Source organism: Ictalurus punctatus, chromosome 6 (assembly GCF_001660625.3).
Source record: "Ictalurus punctatus breed USDA103 chromosome 6, Coco_2.0, whole genome shotgun sequence".
Taxonomy (NCBI): domain Eukaryota; kingdom Metazoa; phylum Chordata; class Actinopteri; order Siluriformes; family Ictaluridae; genus Ictalurus; species Ictalurus punctatus.
Window position 1 is genome coordinate 26,351,878 of NC_030421.2, and position 20,004 is coordinate 26,371,881.

Sequence of the window (20,004 nt, forward strand, 5' to 3'; positions counted from 1 at the left end):
ACCTCTCCAGATCCATGGACTCTCGTCTTCAGTTCACCCCACAGGTTTTCTATGGGTTTCAAGTCAGGGGACTCAGATAGTGATGGCAGGACCTTGATTTTGTGGTCAGTAAACCATTTTTGTGTTGATTTTGATGTATGTTTTGGACCACGACCTATTTTAAGCTTTCTGGCAGAGGCAGTCAGGTTTTCATTTAATATCTGTTGATATTTGATAGTCCATGATGCCATGTATCCTAACAAAATGTCCAGGTCCTCTGGCAGAAAAACAGCCCCAAAACATTAAAGAGCCACCACCACATTTAACCGTGGGCATGAGGTACTTTCCATATGGCTACCTCTCTGTGTGTGCCAAAGCCACCTCTGGTGTTTATTGCCTAAAAGCTCTATTTTGGTTTCATCTGACCATAGAACCCGATCCCATTTGAAGTTCCAGCAGTGTCTGGCAAACTGAAGATACTTGAGTTTGTTTTTGAATGAGAGTAGAGGCTTTTTTCTTGAAACCCTTCCAAACAACTTGTTGTCAGACTGTAGTTTTGAAGACTTTCTGACCCCAAGATGCAACTAACTTCTGCAATCCTCCAGCTGTGATCCTTGGAGATTTTTTGCCACTCAAACCATCCTCTTCACAGTGCGTTGAGACAATATAGACACACGACCAGGTTGATTCACAACATTTCCAACTTCATAATTATTGCTCTTATTGTGGAAATGGCCATTTTCAGTGCTTGTGCTATTTTCATATAAACACTTCCTAAGCTCAACAACCTATGTGTTACCTCATATTTATATCCCTGCGAAACAGGAAGTCATGGTTGATCAATTTCCTGTTCCTCGTTATCCATGTACGAGGAACGTACGTGGATTATCTACTAAAATTTTTTTCAATATCAATGGGAATATACTTCAAATATATTTTTCTCATATGAACTTATAGGGGTGCCAATAATTGTTGCACACCTATATTTAACAAAGATATTTTTTTGATAAAGCTGTGTTGTGAATTTTTTGAACAAATGATAAAAAAGTTAAACAATAAAGACAATTTTTCACAGCCTTTTTGTTCATATTTACCAAGGGTGCCAATATTAGTGGAGGGCACTGTATGTCAACATGTTTGAGCAGCAAGGTATTAACATATACTGTGTGTTTGTGTGTAATCCTGGCATGTGTCTTTCTGGGGTGTGTCTGTGATATGAGGAAGCATGTCGGCCATTTTGGTTGTTTTGATTGCTGTTTACGCCACAAATAAGCAGAACATGTCTGTATAACCATATAATCCTGGAATGTCCAGACAAAGCAAACAAAAAGTGATGTGGCTATGGCATTAGACGAGGTAGCAAAATCAAAATTTAAACACACTTCTACTTAGAGGCCTTGCATTCCCAGTTCAGGCCATCTCCCAGCGTATCATAAGCTCTCTGTTAACACCACGCTTACTGAGTTACTGAGCGCAGCCTGGAAAGTAGCAGGTGCTTGATGTGAGTCCAGTTCGCTGTCTGGTTTTGAAGTGCAGCCCGAACGTTGAGACGATGTTTACAGGGACAAAGTCTACTGCACTTTTCAGCCAAACTTGTGCCAGAGCACAAAGGCTGCTCTGTGTCTCGTTGGGACGTTCTTACCGATTACATATGTTAAAGATTAACTGCTGAAAAGTGAGTTACACAGACAGATAGACACACATCCATACAAAAAAGGGAAACTTTGTGCAAATAAGGGTTGCTTATTTGCACATGTACACTTACATAGACTCTCAGTCACACTTATAGATCCGCACTTGTCCCACACTCATTTCCACAAGCCAGGACTTGTTTAAACATCGTAATCAATAGTAAGTCAAACAGAGCCCATTACCAGAGAGACATGATTAGAGGTAAGAGAACAGAAGTCTGTAGGAGGGAGGGAGGAAAGCAGTCCTACCTATTCCCTCTGCAGAGAGCTGCTGCTGCGGTGGCGGTCCTGTTGTGCACGGCACTGGGCAGCTGGTAGGGCGAGTGTAGAGCGATTAGGGCATGGTCGCCGCCACTGAGTGTTCTTACATTGCCCTTCCCTTCATGAAATATGGCTGCTTTCTCGCCGAGGCTGCCTGGAGTGTCTAGCTCATCCAAAGAGTCACTCATAGCACTCATGGAGCCCAGCTTTATATCCACCGCATCATCTAAAGCACAGGACACACAGCGTCAGAATAGTAGAGGAACAGCACAAAGGGGTGTGTGGACGTGTGTGTCGAGCACTCACTCCTCTTCAGTCAGCGTGAACACACCCGCACGCACAAACACACACTCGCACACACATGCATACTGCTCCCTTGCCCAACGGGCTGTCCTAGCATGGAAAGCAGGTCCCTCCTACCAAAACATGATCTACCACAATAAAGTTATTTTTAACTCGATGACTCGCGAACGAACACTGCTCACACTCGCACACTGCTTCCCAGCTCAAAATCTCATCCACTGCTCCATTCCTTCCACTTAGTCCTGCTTCAAAGAGCCTCACTACTCATCTACATTTTTCTTCCCTCGCTCCTCTTCCTTCTAACTTTTTTCATTTTAATTTTGCATTTCTGCCTTTTATTTGTTCATTTTTTTGTACCTGGAAAGGAGACCTGCACAGGCAGCTCACTCTTACAAAAGGTCTCTTCATTGTTGGTATGCAACTTAGTGCAATAATGAGCCCTGGAGGTCAGCCAGACAGTAAAACCTACTGTTCCTTTGTCACGGACTTTGCGCTTTGCCCTCCACCCCCTTCCACTTCTCTGTTCCTCTATTCCACTACTACAGAGACAGATTCGGATCAGCTGCATCACAAATCCTGAAGGCTGTGTGTGCATGTGTGTGTGTGGGTGTGTGTGTCACAGACTTCTATGTAATGACAGCGAATATAATATGACAGCACAAGACTTTGGCAGTCAGAGGAAAAGAGATATGTTATCAGCTGAAAAGACAACGGCCTGGTATCAGTACCGTTTGACGCAGTTAGACACAGAAGCCTGTTTTAACCCTTTAAATTCCCAGTTTGTTATTTAGTTATTCATTTAAAAAAACATTATTCATTTACTACTATGAATCATTCATTAACTATGATGAAAGCAATAGCAAATGTACAGTTATTTAGATATTTTGTTACAAGAGTGAGGAATGTGAGTCTGGACAATGTGAGTCTGGACCTGTGAAAAGGTAAATAAATAAATAAATAAATAAATAAATAAATAAATACTAAATCTCCAGGCAGCAAACAGGGGTCCAATAGGGGACAGCAGCTCAGACTTTCCTAAACACCAAAGGCCTAAAAGTGATATGCATGTGTATCCCGGTATGGCATTTCTCACATAAGCATTAGACAGCATTTTGAATTCTCAACTATACCATTTAACTCATTTTAGAGACCCAACATCAACATCAAAAGCAGTAATCAGCCAGTAGTGAAAAAGTGCAGAAAAGGAAAACGCATAGTTAAACACAGAGCAGCACATACTGAGGTTAAGTAACTCTTTAGCAGGGTCTGTGTGTGTGTGTGTGTGTGTGTGCGTGCATATGCACACGTGTGTGTGTGTGTGTGTATACCCTACCATGTCTAAGACAAGGACACTAAGGCCAAGTAGCCCAGTTGACTCCAAAAATAACACTCAGCCGAGTCACATTCTTCTGTAATCAGTCAATGCAAATGCTTTCTAATTACATTAGCAGGAGAGCACAGCCAAATCAGGAGCCATCATCACACAGGCTCCATGACAGCAATACTGTAACACTAGCACACACCTTCATATACTGAACATATACTGACTAAAGGACATGACTGACACCATATGGGCCTAAGTGGGTTTTTTTTGTGATAAACATGTATGCATATACATAACTTAATGAAATTCATTATTTTAATCAAATCTCATACAAATTATTAAAATTGAGTAGACTGATCCATTGAGCTGTTAAACTCCATAGTGTCCATAAAAGAAAAGAAAAGAAAAGAAAATTCAACTAAAGAGAAGTTTTCAGATAGTTGCAGACACACACATACACATGTATTTATGCTAATGCAAAACAGGTCATGCTGCATTTTCATATTTTAGTATCACCTCCAAACACATGTTTTTAAGCTGTAAAGCAAAGCTTCAGCAAATATGTATTCAAAAAATGTGTAACAACACACATTTCTGGCAAACTGAAGATACTAGTCAGTATCTAACTGACTAATAGGTATCTTAAGTATCTAATAGGAGTCTAACTAGGTCTTATTAGAACTTGTTGTTGAAAACTAGCTTTTGAGTGTTCAAAGTTGATCTTGATCTAATATGCAGATGAAGGCCAGTTAACACTGATATACAAGAGGAAGAGTTTATGTGCATGTAGTGTTTTCAGTATGTGTATTCCTAGAATTTCTTGATGATGCAAAAATGTCTATATATGCGTCTGTGCCTTTTTCTGTAGGTTAATAGCTTTTTATGTGCTATTCAACACAAGGAAAAATGCCATGGTCTTCAAAACACCTTAGAGTGACTACAATACGAATGCATAAAAGTGCAGTACTTTATATACCATTTACATGCCTTAAGGTAGATCAGTATATGTTATCAGAATGACAACAAATACACAATCCAACATTAATACGATCAAACAAACTTACCTACTGTCGCATACATACATTCTGTTATACATTAAGACCCAAGAAGAAATAATAAAAAAGAGCTCTCCAGCAGCATGGAAGAGCCTGATATAAGATTCTGCCCTATAAATGGAAGCACAAAATCACAATGGTCTGGTAATTATGTTGTTGTCGTTGTTGTTGTTGTTGTTGTTGTTTTTTACAGTACGTACTGAATAATTCATTGTAGTTACTGAGCAATATACTAAGATGTATCACCCTAAGAAAAATTTCTCTTTCCATCCACATGAAAACAGTGTTTTCAAAATTACCCATGTTAGTATGGACTAGGCCTAAACCTGAAAATACCTTTAAGAACAGTAATTAATATGTCCAGAAACCATATTTTAAATTTCAGAACTCAGTTTCCACCAAATGAAAGCAAAAATAATATATTTTGCTAGGTTTTAATAATAAAAAGAGCTATGCCTCAGTATCTCAAAATGATCAAAAGGTTCCTTAAAGTAATAAAGGCAATAGGTTGGTTTCATATTAGATATTTATCACATTTTCACAATTACAATTAGAAACGGTGAAAAGTTAAGTTTATTTAAGTTTGAGTGTATTGTGTTTTGTACAGGTTTTGGTGCCTCTCACAACATTTAATCAACAATAAATGATGTGTCTCTGGCTACATTTAATTTTGCTTTGACATTTATGGAACTCATAGAGATACGAATTCGATACAGCTATGATGAACAAATAGCACACTCAAACCACACCCACTTTTTGTGCAAACATTTTATCCCCTACATGCAAATTATTTGGGATCTTATTAAAAGAGGGCCATTTCAGAGGGCTATCGGAGATACTGGTGGAGAGGAGCTATTCATTAATGAAGACACTTGTTTGTATCTAGAAATGGTTAAATATAGCACAGGAGGCTCACCACAGGTGAAATAAATCAACTACTGTTTTGCATTGAACTAATTAGATAGTTGCAGTTAACTACAATTATCTTGGATCAAATCTGACTGTACTAAATACGATTTGAATCTTGACTCTCCATATACTGTTATACATGTATGCTAATGTAGATAACACATAAAAGTGTCATTATAAATCAGTGGAATTATAAATGGTTGGTATGCTATAATGTATTTTTAAAAATGTCTTCTCCATAGTAACATGTTTAGATGTTTGCCATTCTGTTGCCGAGGTAAGTAATCTCCTGATGGCGGTGAAGTTGTAGAAGTTTGTGATTTAGAGAGAACCACGTCCCTGCTGAAATAATAGAAACCCTCTGTGCTCTCTTCATGCTGTTCTCTCCCACTCAAATACCAAGACCAAGATCATTATGTGGCTCTGACAATTTGTGCGTATCAATCTTTATCCATGAGCATTTATCCAATATTTTTACCTCTTCATTTTCTTAAGTGTCAATGTCATTTAATAGATTCTTTCTGAATGAAACACAATACAATTCCTCTTCATTACAGAATAACACTGTATAATTGGATACACTGATGATTATAACCAATTCTTCTCTATGAACTGAATGAACAATAATATTGGAGCTGATAAGAGGTCTTGGTAATGTTCATTCTCATTCGTTCAAGTATATCAATTAGGCAAAAGTTACAGTCATTAATCTGTAAACAAAATTAACAAATGTCAAAAATTAACTTATTATCACATAGTTACGTAAAATCTGAGGAAGAATACATGTATTGAACACTGCTACAGGACTCCTTATAAAGTCACAAGTTCTGAGTTATGTGCACAATAAACATCTTTAAATATCTTTATGATAATAGTTTTATTTTCTTAACTTCTTTTAATGTTATCAAGTTTTTAAACAGGCAGTTTCAGGGTTTAAGCTTGTGGTATCTGTTTGAGAGTTCCTACAAAGGCTGTACTCTTTTGTCAAGACATCTGCACCATGAAATTCATCATTATGTGCCAAAAATAGGCTAGATGAAGCTTAATCTATATGATCAGCTAGTAATATGATAAGTCAAAACAGTACAGTATCTGCACGTGTTTATCTGATACACAGTGGAGCCTGCACATAAGGAAAAAACTTATGGTCTGCATTTCCTAATCATTAATTAATGATTAATCAAGAAACCTACTCTATACTTTATCCTGTGGGTTAGGTTTGCTATGATTTCCCCTGAGTCTCTCTGCAGGAGATTGGAGTCTTGCGATGAGGTCATTCATAAGCACGGCACAGAAACCCATGGCGCTGAAAGCCTGAACAGGGAAGATTAGACTTTTAAAGCTAGAGGCTATACAAAGGATTTGAGCTAATAATTACAAACTTAAATTTGGGTAATTTTGCTGAGAGACTTATGGATGAATATAAAGCTAGTTCAAGCCTTTTAATAGGTAAGACAACAGGTCACAAAATTCTATTAAACTGAAATTGTTCTTCACATCCCCACACACAGGCTTTTTAGGTTTTTTTTCTGTGTTTTTGTTTTTAAAGAAGAGTACACATGATTGTGTAATTCCATCCAAAACAATGCCTGAGCATTGCTTTTTATAATTATTTAATTAAACCCAACATCTCCACAAATTGTGCATAATATACTTTACTGAACTTTAGTCCTGGTCCTGAAGGACTCCTGTCTTTTAATGTCAACTAAGAAATGATTATGACTACTTGGATCAGGTATATTACAGTAAGTGCAAAATAAGCTGAGTAAGCATAAAGCAGGTCCGAGTGCTATAGGAACCACTGGGTTAACCACAATCTTATATGGCTAAAGTAGACCATTGCTGACTGCATTCTTACAGCCATATGAGTATCAGTTCTGTTTGATGAAGCAAAACTGTCCAAAGGAAGCTTAAAGAACATGCTTTCTTTATACACTAATCCTCCTTTTAAAATGATTCATCCATATGTGCTAGAATAGCTTCACTTCACAAAGAGAAAACAATGACTCCTAACTGTGAATGTCAAGTGACAAATGCCCTCCTCTACATGTCAGTGTCCTTATTGTGTTATACTTATAAAATGGAACAGCTATAAAAGAAACTAACAATCTGTGGATCCAGTTGTTGGTGAATGTCGTGCAGGGAACCGGTTGTAACCTTCTACAACCGGTTCCCTGCACGACATTCATCACCATGCCTTTCAACTTGCATGCCTTTTCATTTCAGTGCATGAAGCAGGTAATGCAAAAGAGCAGGTAATTATAGCCTGAAGCATGCTCCCAGCCACACGCACACACAGCCACACTACCTGCAGCAATAACATTCACCCTGTTAACTGTAAAGTGGCATTAACATGCAATCACATGCAATAACACACACACACACACACACACACACACACACACACACACACTTTATCTTTAATCATTTTTAAAATATTACACTAAAGGGACATAAGGCGCACCCTTGATGTTACAACCATAATAACAAGGAAAGGTGCATTTTGGTACTTTTATTTCCTGGATAATTTAGATACGTTTATCTCGCTAATTAGAACACATACTTTAGAATTTTTTACACTGAATCATGATTTAAAACAGTCATTTGCATAAGTCAGATACCTCACAAATTCATGTCTTATCCTAACTTTGGCTAAATCAAGCTCCAGATCAAGCATCCTGGCCAAGTGCATGTATATTTCTCCAAGAAAGTGTTAGTTTTCTTAATAGACACCAAACACAACGGAGAGGCGAATGTGACGAGAATTCTTCTCACTTTGAGATATTTCATCAAAGTCTTCATTACTATTAATAAAATGTTCGGATCTTTTAAATGAAAGAGGGCTGCTGATCTGGCACAAAGTAAGGGGAGCAATAATAAAAGCCTACCTGTTGTGTAATCATACCTCCTGGTATGACCCGTTTCTTGCCTTAAATCACACATCAGGGGAAATACATTCGAAATATCAGATTAAAATAATAATCATTTAAAAAATACAAATAAAATAATAATAATAATAATAATAATAATAATAAAAACCCGGCGTCTCGTCGTTTGCCTTTAACCCCGGGTATAAATGTGTCTCGCGCACTTTTTTGCTGACGCATGCATACTGCGCGCGGAGCGTTAATCTTTCGTTATGTACAGCAGCAGTGAAGTACATTACATAAGCTATTGGGTTACATTACCAAAACCCTGTGAGGGGGGAAATGGCTCAGAAACACCGAGTGTACATAATAAACACGCTATAACAAATGCGCGCGTGATCTGCATGACACCAGAGCATAAATGTGTGATGGAGTTACTGTACCTGCTGCTCGGTTTCGACTGGGTTTCTTTTCCTCGTGCTCCCATCGCTACCCGGTAAACGGCCGCGCGCATTTTTTTTTTTTATTATTCACGTGCTCGCGCTGGGTTAAAGGGCCGCCTGTTATTAGTCGAGTACACGCGCCACGTCATGTCGCGGTGACGTTCAGCTGTAAATAAAGCGCTGTAGAGTATATGAAAATGCTGATCTGTGTTTATGTGTTTGGTTGGAAAAAAAAACTGTGCGAGGACACCTGGGATACCTACAAATACCTTACCTTACCTTTACGTATATTTAAGTGAAATTGTGTAGCCTACTTGTCACCAATGTGTCGAATTCATTGTCTAATGTATACAAATCCGCAGTACTGCTTGTAGGCCGAAAGCCTTGCAATGACTTTTTTTTCCTTCTTTTTTTTTTAATTGGGGGGGGATTACCATGTACTTGTAATCCTCTAATACAGAGGTTCTCAAACTTTTTGCAGCAAAGGGCTCCTTTAACAACGACAAAAAAAATCCACGCACCCCCTGAGTACATAGGCCTGTTTTATGATTATTCTGTAGCTAATCCAACTATTCGAATAAATTGTAGAACTTTACATCAAGAGAACACCTTAGATCAAAGTTGAACTTATTTATAGGCCTATTTGTTTTTGAGTTATTGACATTTAGATTGAAACCAGTCAGTTAAAGTGACCAGTCGAACAGGTTAATAACAAGAACCAAAAACTAAATTTTCCATACCACGTATCCTACACAGGGTGGTGGGGTGTCTGGAGCCTATCAAAGGGAACTCGGGGAACAAGACAGGGGACACGCTGGACGTGGTGCCAGCCCATAGCAGGCAACAAGACAGTTTAGAGAAACCCCCGCTCCCAAGGAGATGTGAGGCAAACGTGCTAACCATCAATCTGATGAACTTGAACAAGTGTAAACTGAGACTAACTGACTCTCACCTACATAATACCCTGTCAGTAAGTCAGCTGCAGCCCAATTTGGAAAAAACTTTTGAAAAATAAGAACTAACTTCATGTCTATCATTAGATGTCACTGATATTGCAGGAATATGGATCTCTTGCTTATATCTTGAATTATTAGGCATTGAACTCTACTGTACTATAAATGGGATTGTTTCTATGTTTTCATTGTACTATAAGTTTCACTGAACTATAAAACTTGGAAAATAAACCTGCCTTAGTTAAACAGAGTAATGTTTTCTATTTATTTATTTATTTATTTTTAAATATCATAAATGAGGGGAACCATGGCAACTTTAATTTTAATATAATACAGTTTGGTGTAATGCAGCGTTTACTTTTGGCCCATGGCCCTCAATCAAGTTTGGATTTTTGGCCCTTCACAGGAAAAAGTTTGGGCACCTCTGCTTTAGACATAAGCACAATATTGTAGATTGTACCTTACATATGCATCTTATAATTTATGTTTTTTTCATGTTTTTTAAGTTCATCCAAAAATATGACATAATTAATATCTAATTAAAAAGGCATGCTATGCTATGCTCAGCTATGCTACTTGCTTATAAAAGCTTGTGAAAAACAAATACTGCTATGTGAAGTACAACAAAAAACACAGACATGAAAGGTTTATGCATTACACTTTAATGCACAATTTGGAAATATATTACAGCAGAACTGTCTTTGAAACAAGCATGAGCAGACCAGTGTGTTTCTCTTTGTGCTCAGCTTTGTCAAAAAGCTTTTTTTTTTTCCTTTTCTCAGCCCTCATACCTGTTTGTTACACATAACCCTCATATGTGTAGTGCATTATTATATGTGTGCCATTACATACTGCTTACTTCATTGTGATCCATGTAATTTACAGCTATGTAATGTCCACCTGAAATGTTTAGCTGCACTAAAGGTATGCATTCAGTATACATGCACACAAGTATAGGGCAACACCAGTACCTTTTCCACTTGAACTGATAATCACAGTATTCTACACACTACATCTAATAAGTTAAAGGAAAACACACACAAATAACACACCCATTTTCCATAAACCTGAATATATTCATAATTATTGAACATTATATCAGATATCAGGTTCAGAATCAATAGGAATCACTCAGAACATGAGAATAAGGATTTTAATATAATGCATTTGTGATAGAGACTATAATAAATGCAACAAGTGTAGTCAAGCTTTGAAAAATGGCAATGGCAAATGCTGTGAATTACCTGCATAATAATGTTTTAAACCCTGTCTGTATTAACTACTAGTAAGTAAGATTTTACACACTTATTCAAAGACATGCTATAAAACTGAAAAGGGGAGCAAAAGTACAGTTAAGAGGGTGCATGGACATTTCCAGCAGTACAGGACACATTTTATTTTGTTTTGTGTGCTAGCACACCTGTTTCAGATGATCAGCTAATTATCAAGACCCTGATTAACAATCCCACATGGCGAGAAGCGCTAAAGTCTATTCTTACTAGAATACTATAAATGTCCCAAATACTAGAGCACATGGTCTCTGAAAATAATTCCTAGCCATAATTTTTCAATGTATTCCAACAATGCCCTGCTAGCATATGTCAGTTTTAACTCTGAGAAACAGCTGAGCACAGTGAGAGTTTATGAATGTAAAATTAAAATGAATATGTAATGAAAGAAATCACTCTCCCTGTGTCCACTGACAAATTGTGAATATCTCTTTTCTAGCAGCTATTTGTTGTTATACAAGATATATTTATACTGCACCAAATGGCATGTTCTTTTAGTGTTTCTCAGAGGATGTTACTTCCTGGAGAGAAATTCAATCACACATTAGAAAAGGGACATTACAGAAGATGAGAACAAGCCAAAACTCATTTACAGAGCTGTTGTCCTCCTGTACTGTTCCTAGTTTAGGTGCACTGAGCTGGAGTGTCCTCACAGTGGACGGAGAAGGGGCATTGGGGGGGTGAGGACAAGGTGTAAAGGCACTGAGCTAAAAAAGTGCTCATTAAGGCTCATTAAGGTGGGTTAAAGGTTAAAGCTGAAGAAGTGGTTAAATACTCTGTTCCTGTGCAAGCAAAGTCTTCGGGACTGGACACATCACAGGCGACACCAAACATCCCTGCAAACTAATACACATAGCCTTCAGTTAGGATTGGAGAAACAGTATTCAATTTTAAATAACTGGTGTTGTGTAAAAGGGAAAAACTAGGTAGTGGGTAGAATTCTGCCACAGTTAAAGTTAGAAAACATTTTTTCCCCTGTATATTTGTTTTGTTTTTCTGAAATGTTTAAGTCAATATTATTTTTAAATTGCCTACAAAATTTCATTTACTTTCAGTTAATTCCTTTTATTAAAACTAAACTGAAATATAACACTATGTTAGTTTTAACAACTAAAAAGTCTATACATTTAACATTATTTAAATTAGTATTACTGATAATAATTGCTTTAGGTTTTAATTTAAGCGTTGAATCTAATTTAAGCTTTTCATATACTAAAATAAAAATCAATGACTGAAGTTCACTTTTATAATAGTCTATATACTCTAAGCCTACGTGATGTCATTAAGTAAAAACAAAGAACTGCTGTATTAAACTGTTAATAGTTGATTTTAGTGTATTTCAAGTTTTCAATTTGTGCCCATCATTTAAATAAAATAGAACTTTATATCTTTGAGAAGTATACATTGTCAAATGCTTTCTTCTTTTTTGCTCACTGGCATAACACCTGCAAATATTAGGGCGTGTTTAATATAAATTAGATTTATATGAGGGTAAACTGGGACCATATGCATATGATATGTAAATAAGGGACATATGGAAGGAAGCTTGTGACCACACAGCTGAGGCTGATTTATCAGTTGCTCTCAAATCACAGCTCGTTTAGCTGTTCTTTCAGATGCAAATTCAATTGTGCATCATTCCGTCTCATTGAGTCCGTATTCATTTCTAAACAACTTTGAATAATAAGGGCCATTATACTTACTCAGATCAGTGAGCATTAGATCCACTATTTGAGGAGAGATCAGGCACTCTCCTTTTCCACACCCCCTCACTCTCTTCAACTGGAGAACCATAGGAGTCACTGCTGCTCTTCCTCTGTCCATGCCCACTGTCCACATCCTACGCAGAATATACACATATACAAATGCAGTCAGTCCTTAGACACATGTGCACTAACATCCCCTTTCTGTTCTGTCATGGAACATCACTCATCTCTCTCATGTAACAATTATACCTCAGTAGTTAAATCATATACACATGTGCACACATCACAAAAAATAAATATGAGCACACAAAAAGGCACCAAATCCCCGAACACCTCTAGTATGCTGGGGATATAATAAAATATCAATGCATTATTCTGAATGAACAGATAATATATTGTAAATGAATACAGATGCAGACACAAATACGAGGTGCTATATAAAAATAGGAGGCATATTTCATGTGATATGGGCACGAGTATGAAGGGAGCGAGTATGAAGCTTGTGGGACAAAGACAACGTTCATTAACATGAACTTGCAGTGAACAAGCTGACAGTGCTGGCTTTTCTACTTATTTCTAATGGGATCATTAAAACAAACAAACAAACAAACAAACAAACAAATAAACAAACCCTTTTAGCCACACCCAATTCAGATTTAATTCCAGACACAGATACAGATATTTGAAGCAATTAGCAAATACCAATACAGATAACGGCATTGAGTTACACCCCTAAAATATACAGTAAATGTAAAAGGAGTAGATAAGAATTATGGAGAAGGAGCAGGCATATTGTGTTCTTGGAAATTATAGATAATTAAATCGAGAATGTGTGAGCTGTGAAATTATTTCTGACACTGATTTTACTCTCTCTCTTTCTCTCTCTCTCTCTCTCTCTCTCTCTTACACACACACACACACACACAGGCATGTCCCTCAGGCAGCAGGCTAGTGATAGGAGACACTGGTACTGTGACACACCTCTCATGCAAGGACATATTGTATGAAAGCAGAGAGAAACAAACACACAGGATCATCTGTCAATAAACACAATAGCACGCACACTCTATCCCATCATCAAACAAAAGCTTTTCTTAGAGATGTGTTGTGATCCCACCAAAAAATGGCACATTGTGCAGGTTGAAAGAAAAGAAGAGTGCTTTCCTGCATAGCTGAACACACTCACTGATGACCTCAGTCACAGAAGTTCAGGAGAAGGACGCAAGTCAATCCCGCAATTGATTACACACATTGCACATACATCAAAGTAACAAAAATTTGCTAAAAGTATACTGTGCTGCTTTTATTAAATTCACTGTGGTGGCTAATTGTGCATACTGAGTATTATTTTTTTAACATGTGAAAAAATAAGTACACCCAATGGAAACTGCTGGCTTTTTTGACATATTTGGACAAGAAAGCATTTGATCATCTTTGAAACAGTGCCTATTAATAAAGTTAAACAAAACCAGAAGCAAAATTAGCTTTTTCAATCATTCATTCAACAAAATATCAATAGATGTGATATTCTTCTGGCTAAATTTAAATCTGGCTTTGACTAGGCCATCCCATAACCCTCCATTTCTTCATTTTGAGAGATTCCTTTATGGATTTGCTAGTGTGCTTAGGATCATTATCCTTTTGAAAGGTCCACTCTTGTTTCAATTTCAACTTTTGGACAGATGGCCTCAAATTATCTTCAAGCACTCTTTGAAATGATGCAGAATTCATAGCTGAATCAATGAATCTAAGCTGTCCAGTCCCTGAGGCAACAAAGCAACCCCAAACCATAACATTTCCACCACCGTGCTTCACAGTTGGTATGAGGTGCTTCTCCTGAAAAGCTGTCTTTGGTCCACTCCAAATATACCTGCTTTACTATGGCCAAACAATTCTATCTTTGATTCGTCTGTCCAGAGCGCATTATTCCAAAAAGTCTGGTCTTTGCCTACATGCTCATTGGCAAACTGTAGTTTTGCAAAGGCTTTTTCCTGGCACGCCTCCCATGCAGGTCAAATTTGTGCAATCTCTTTCTGATTGTAGGGGCACGCACTTTGACGCCAACAGCTGCAAGACCTACTATCAGATCCTGTGATTAAATTTTGGGGTTCTTCATAGGGAGACTTCTTTTTGCATCAGACAATAATTGTAATAATCAGATAATGTGGAGATCTTTTTATATCCTTTGCCAGACTCACAGGCATCCACAACCTTTTTTTTTTCTGAATGCCTTACAGAACTCTTTAGATCTTGGCATGATGACACAACACACCTCAATAGCAAAGGGAACACCAGACATGATATGATATGAGAGGGGTATAAATAAGTGAGGTTCCACCTGCACTCCCTAAGCAGGTTCTAATCACTGGCACCCAATCACAAACACCTGATTCTAATTTTATGGATTTGAAGGTGTGATAAATTAAGGGATGTACTTTCTTTTTCCATGTGACTGATCTGATTACTACAAAATGTAAATTTTATGTCATTTGATAGAATGTATCAGCTTTATTAATAGGCACTGCTTCAATTTCCATGGGGTGTACTTATTTTTTAACATGACTGTAAATATTTTACTAATAGCCTAAAACTATTCAAAAAAATTAGTATCTAAAATCAGAAGTTTTTCAACCTCCTTGATGTCTGCATGAAAAACTAAAACCCAAACAAAAAACATACTCACCATGAAAGTGGGTAATTCAACAAACTCATCTGTCTCTCTGATTGTACAGCGTTTAGTCATTGACAAAGGCACTTTGTGCCCGCACAGCCTAACAGTATTATGGGTAAGAGACTGAGATCTCTTGACTGCAGAATTGACAGCCTGGGCAAAGCGTGATGGTGTGGATGAGTAGTATGGCTTTGGTGCTGCAAAACTCTGAAGCTTTTCCAGAGTCAGGCCAGCAGTCGGTAAACTCATTTGGCGTGGCAAAACCGAATGCGCTGATGCACTGAACACTTCAGGCTCTCTCAGGGAGGAAGCTGGACTAGATCTCTCCATCTTCTCCTGCTTAACTGGAGATATTGGTGGAGAAATGTGCTGTTCCTCTCTTGTCTTTGTCTCCTCCTCCCACTGGATGGGTGGTGGAGGAGGGGGGAATGTCTCCTCCAAAAGCCCATGGACACTCTCCCTTTGTGGGCTACCTAGAGGCTCTTTCTCCTCACTCAAACTCCTACTGCGCACCACCGCTGAGCTGACGTAACTTCCAGGTGTTCTTTTGTGCTGCGGTAAGCGGAAAGAAGCTGGTTTGGGCCTGGTTGCAGGTGGAACTTTCTTCTCCTTGGCCTGAGGGATATAAGAGGAGTCTAAAGGAGATTCAGCAGTTGGGGAAATGGATGGAGAGAGATCATTGGCACTGTCAGGCCTACACTCAAACCTGGTGGGAGATGCTGATGTTGCTGTTGGTGTAGCTTTTTGACTTAAAGACTCCACATTCACTTCCTGAACTCCAGGCACACTGGAAGACTCAAGCGTCAGCTCTACTTCAAAGAAGCGTAGCTTGTCCAAGGTCCTTGGAGGCACAATAGTGTAGGTGGTCATGCCTACTTTGGGGATGTATTCGCGGGTGAGTTCATTTGATGGCTTAGGCTTAGGCTCGGATGCAACAAGGTACTGTAAATTTCCATGTTTAGTTGCTGAGGAAATCTGTGTGGACTTTTGATTTTCAGGACTGGAAGTCTGTGTGGATTTTGGGCTTTCAGGGAGGTAAGTGGATGTGGATGTCTGCATATCAAAGTCTTGAGTAGAGGTTGGGTGAATTTCTTGTTTTTGGAACTCTTCTGTCAATGTGGCCATGTCCCTTTTTGGGCTCCCTAAGTTTACAGACGTACAGATGATTGACTCCGGGGTCGGTGTAGCCTCAGTAGAGCTGTATATCTCTGTTTGAATTTCAGTGTGTGTCTGACTTGCATTAGTTGCAGTGGAGGAAGTGTTTGATGTTGTTTGTACTGCAGCTGCTACAAAGCTGGGCTTAGGGGGAGCCTGTGGCTCTGCTCGCCGGGTGTGTGCAACTTTGTGCATAGAAACCTGATCTGCATCCACTGGTGCAGTGCTCTCTTCCTTCACTGCTGTAGAACATTCAGCAGTTAAACATGCCATTTCAGTCCTCTCGTCAACACTGGCTGTATAAGAGGAGAAAAATAAAGAAAGTTGAGCAGTCAGACAACAAAAATTCCACTTCATAAGCACATAACTTTAATCAAGTTACTCTCAAAAATGTGATTATTATCATGTATATGCTTTTACTAATCTTACTATGTGTCTGTATATGAGTAGTGTAAAAAAAAAACAGAAAAAGTGAAAAAAGAATATGGAAACACATCACACCAGTGTTTGTTGACTGTAATCGAGCATCGGAATCAGCCTCTGGCTGATTTCTTTTCACCTCAGAGTCTGCAGCTAGTCTGTCAGGACAAAAATCATGCAAAGGTTTAGAAACCCAAACATCAACCCAATCATATTTTTTGTTTTTAATAAAGCCTTATTTTCTTCTCATCAAAACTGTCGTACTTGCCATCTGTGGTCAGATCAGATGATACTTCTTGTGGACTCTCCCTAGGTGGAGCTACACTTTCCATCTCCAAATCCTGAGTCGGGTCCAGAGAGTCCAGAGAGATGTCGACAGAGAGGTTGATGCTGCTGTCATTCTCCAGAAGCTCTGGCAGAGGACTCAAGCTCTCAGGACTGGAATTTACAGGGACAACAGGGGCGTCCGGGACCATAGAAGACTCCTGATTTTCTTGGATCTCCTCAGGAGTTGTTGGCAACCCTGCAACATTGCATTAAATATTATTATTACATAATAAAACCCTAAGACATGTTTAAATCCAAATGTTCTGAAGATACATGGGTTAAGATAATTGCAGCATTATATACATAAAAGCTGATACCACCCTTCCAATTGAACTCACTCAAGACAACTATCTCAAGCAAGAACCCATGCTCAAGTTTCTTTTATAATCTGCACTAACCAACATAATAAGTAGTCACGTCCTCAGATACTCTGCTCACAGAGCATGTGATATCTTTTGTACACTTAGCTGGCCACAAGCTTCAGAACCTTGCACTGTAGGTTTCAATCCGATTGGTTCTTCATACTTTTGTGTATTTTCACTTCTGTACGGTAGGTTGTGATGAGAAAACAAACATTAGAACACTTGCACAATGAACTCTTTTGAGCAAGGTATAGACACAGCCTTGCGTATTTAAAAGTTATTAGATTTTTGTTTGCGTAAACATGGCGAGTAAACATGGGTGGGTGTCTAATGTCTCCTCCAGTGAAAGTACTGCTACTTGTAAAGTAGTACTCCTCTCGACTTTTTCTTTTTTTGAGCTTTGGCTCCTCTTTAGGTTTCTTCTTTATGCTTCCAGGCACTTGATCTGATCATTAAAAGTGCATGAAAAGCTGCTTTCACTTGAAACTGAGACAAGGGCTGCCTTTACTCCAGGTTACGTATTGGTTATAATGTGTTCATTAACTTTGGATCTTTGTCTCAAATAATGCCTGGCTCATTTTCTATCTGCTTCATTTTCACAGAAGGCTCAGTGGCCTGCATGGGTTAATAAAGAGATCCGTATTCTGCTCCTCAACGGTGTCCAGGAGCAGCTTACATAATGGGCTGATGGGAGTAGAATTAGTCTGAGAATGGAGCAGCCAGCCCAGAGTGCTGCTGTGCCACACGGTTCTTCAGAGTGAGTGGATCGCTCTTAATTAAGACATCTCACTTCCCTGCGCCAGCCGCTGCATTCAGCACTTCAAGGGCTGTCGCTGGGGACTGGAGAGCAGAAGCAGTATTCAAAGAGAGAGCTTTTCTCTGCAGAGCGCTCTGTGATCTCTCTCTCGCTCTTTCTGGAGTTGTGGAGTGCCATGGAAATAGATAGCAGCAATCAAAAACTGGGCTTTACTTTCATTTTTTCCTTTCTTTCTAACTCTCTAATTGACTTTTTTCTTTTTCTTTTTCATTTCCATGCTCTTGCTTTTTTTTCCTATCATTCCACTAACTATATATCTTAATCTCCTTTTTTGTCTATCTTTCTTTTTTCACTCTGTCCCCCTCCGTTTTTCATAACCTTTCTCCATGCCTCCCTCTCCTCCTCTGTGAAGCTGATTATTGCTGTCAGCAGGAAAACGAGACAGCACTGGAGACACAAGCACTCCGAGAAGATTCCAAACTTTGCCAACACTTTATTATTGAGCCTTCAAAACTTACTGCTGAAATACTGTAAGACATATGAAATTCTAATATACTGGCAAAAGGATATTAAAAATTCAGCACACAAACAAAAAAGTTAAAATTGAGAGGTAAAACCTTGTATTGCAGAACAAATGTTTAGCAATAGCATTTCAAAGACATACATAGAAGAAAGCAAACTCAGTAAAGATTTTCTCCTGTCTCAAGTGGCTGCTTTTTTGTGGTTATGAATGACAAGCTGAGTCTGTCTGTAGATTCACATCCCTGATTAGAGCGCAATTACTCACTAACAGCTAGGCCCCACTTCACCTTAGTAGTCACTTTTTACTGAAAGACTTGCTATCACATCTAAGAACAATGCATTTTTACGAGAGCTTTTTGGCACTGGGGCCCTGGGTATTCAAGACATTTTGAAAAGTAAAATATTCATGGTTACACTGAGATCTCTTGTTAGGATTCCTCTCTAGATGACACACAGTTGTGTTTCCGGGAAAAACAAACAAACATTGTGGCTTATTAAAAGTCGGGAGAGCACTGCGTGCAGATTTTCTCATACGTAAGTCATACTATTGTGGTACATCTGGGTATACTGATGAGCACCCAAGTATGTGTCATCACATTATAAACACATTTAACTGTATTACTAAACACTAAATGTATTAGTAGTCAGCTTGTGAAAGCTCATAGTACAGGACAGTCTTTCATAGGAGCCACCAAAAACATGACCCTGGCCAGCCATCACCAACAAAGACAACAGTCTTATGCCTTAAACATATACAGTTACACAATGCATTCTGAAACAGCATAATGAGACCTGTAAAAAAATAATAATAATAATAATTTTATATATATATATATATATATATATATATATATATATATATATATATATATATATATATATATATATATATAATGTTTTTTGTTGTTGCCAGCAATATGTGGCAACACCTTGAACTGTTTTTCAGGTGCTTCAGACTGAGACAGACACTCAAGTGGCTATGCAGTTATATTTACAATTTCACTTAGACA

General features: G+C 38.3%; 2 protein-coding genes across 14 annotated transcripts in view; both read right to left on the bottom strand.

Annotated features, from left to right (window-relative positions):
• The window catches only part of grb14 (growth factor receptor-bound protein 14), a 71,891-nt gene extending 62,406 nt beyond the window's left edge, over nucleotides 1-9,485 (bottom strand). For 2 of the 6 annotated variants that reach the window (XM_017470311.3, XM_017470309.3), the window contains exons 1-2: nucleotides 2,592-2,741; nucleotides 1,920-2,157 (exon numbers count right to left, since the gene is read on the bottom strand). In XM_017470311.3, coding sequence (XP_017325800.3) covers nucleotides 1,920-2,128 — 209 coding nt within the window. In that variant the 5' untranslated portion in view covers nucleotides 2,129-2,157; nucleotides 2,592-2,741. Of the gene's footprint in view, nucleotides 1-1,919; nucleotides 2,158-2,237; nucleotides 2,450-2,591; nucleotides 2,818-8,410; nucleotides 8,452-8,832 lie in introns of those variants that run through there. The other 4 variants (XM_017470313.3, XM_017470314.3, XM_017470312.3 and 1 more) reach the window with 4 other exon arrangements.
• A 941-nt stretch (nucleotides 9,486-10,426) lies between these two features.
• The window catches only part of cobll1b (cordon-bleu WH2 repeat protein-like 1b), a 41,558-nt gene continuing 31,980 nt past the window's right edge, over nucleotides 10,427-20,004 (bottom strand). For all 8 annotated transcript variants that reach the window (XM_017470098.3, XM_017470101.3, XM_017470100.3 and 5 more), the window contains 5 exons: nucleotides 17,291-17,549; nucleotides 17,108-17,184; nucleotides 15,464-16,902; nucleotides 12,778-12,914; nucleotides 10,427-11,917 (listed from right to left, as the gene is read on the bottom strand). In XM_017470098.3, coding sequence (XP_017325587.1) covers nucleotides 12,783-12,914; nucleotides 15,464-16,902; nucleotides 17,108-17,184; nucleotides 17,291-17,549 — 1,907 coding nt within the window. In that variant the 3' untranslated portion in view covers nucleotides 10,427-11,917; nucleotides 12,778-12,782. The remainder of the gene's footprint in view (nucleotides 11,918-12,777; nucleotides 12,915-15,463; nucleotides 16,903-17,107; nucleotides 17,185-17,290; nucleotides 17,550-20,004) is intronic.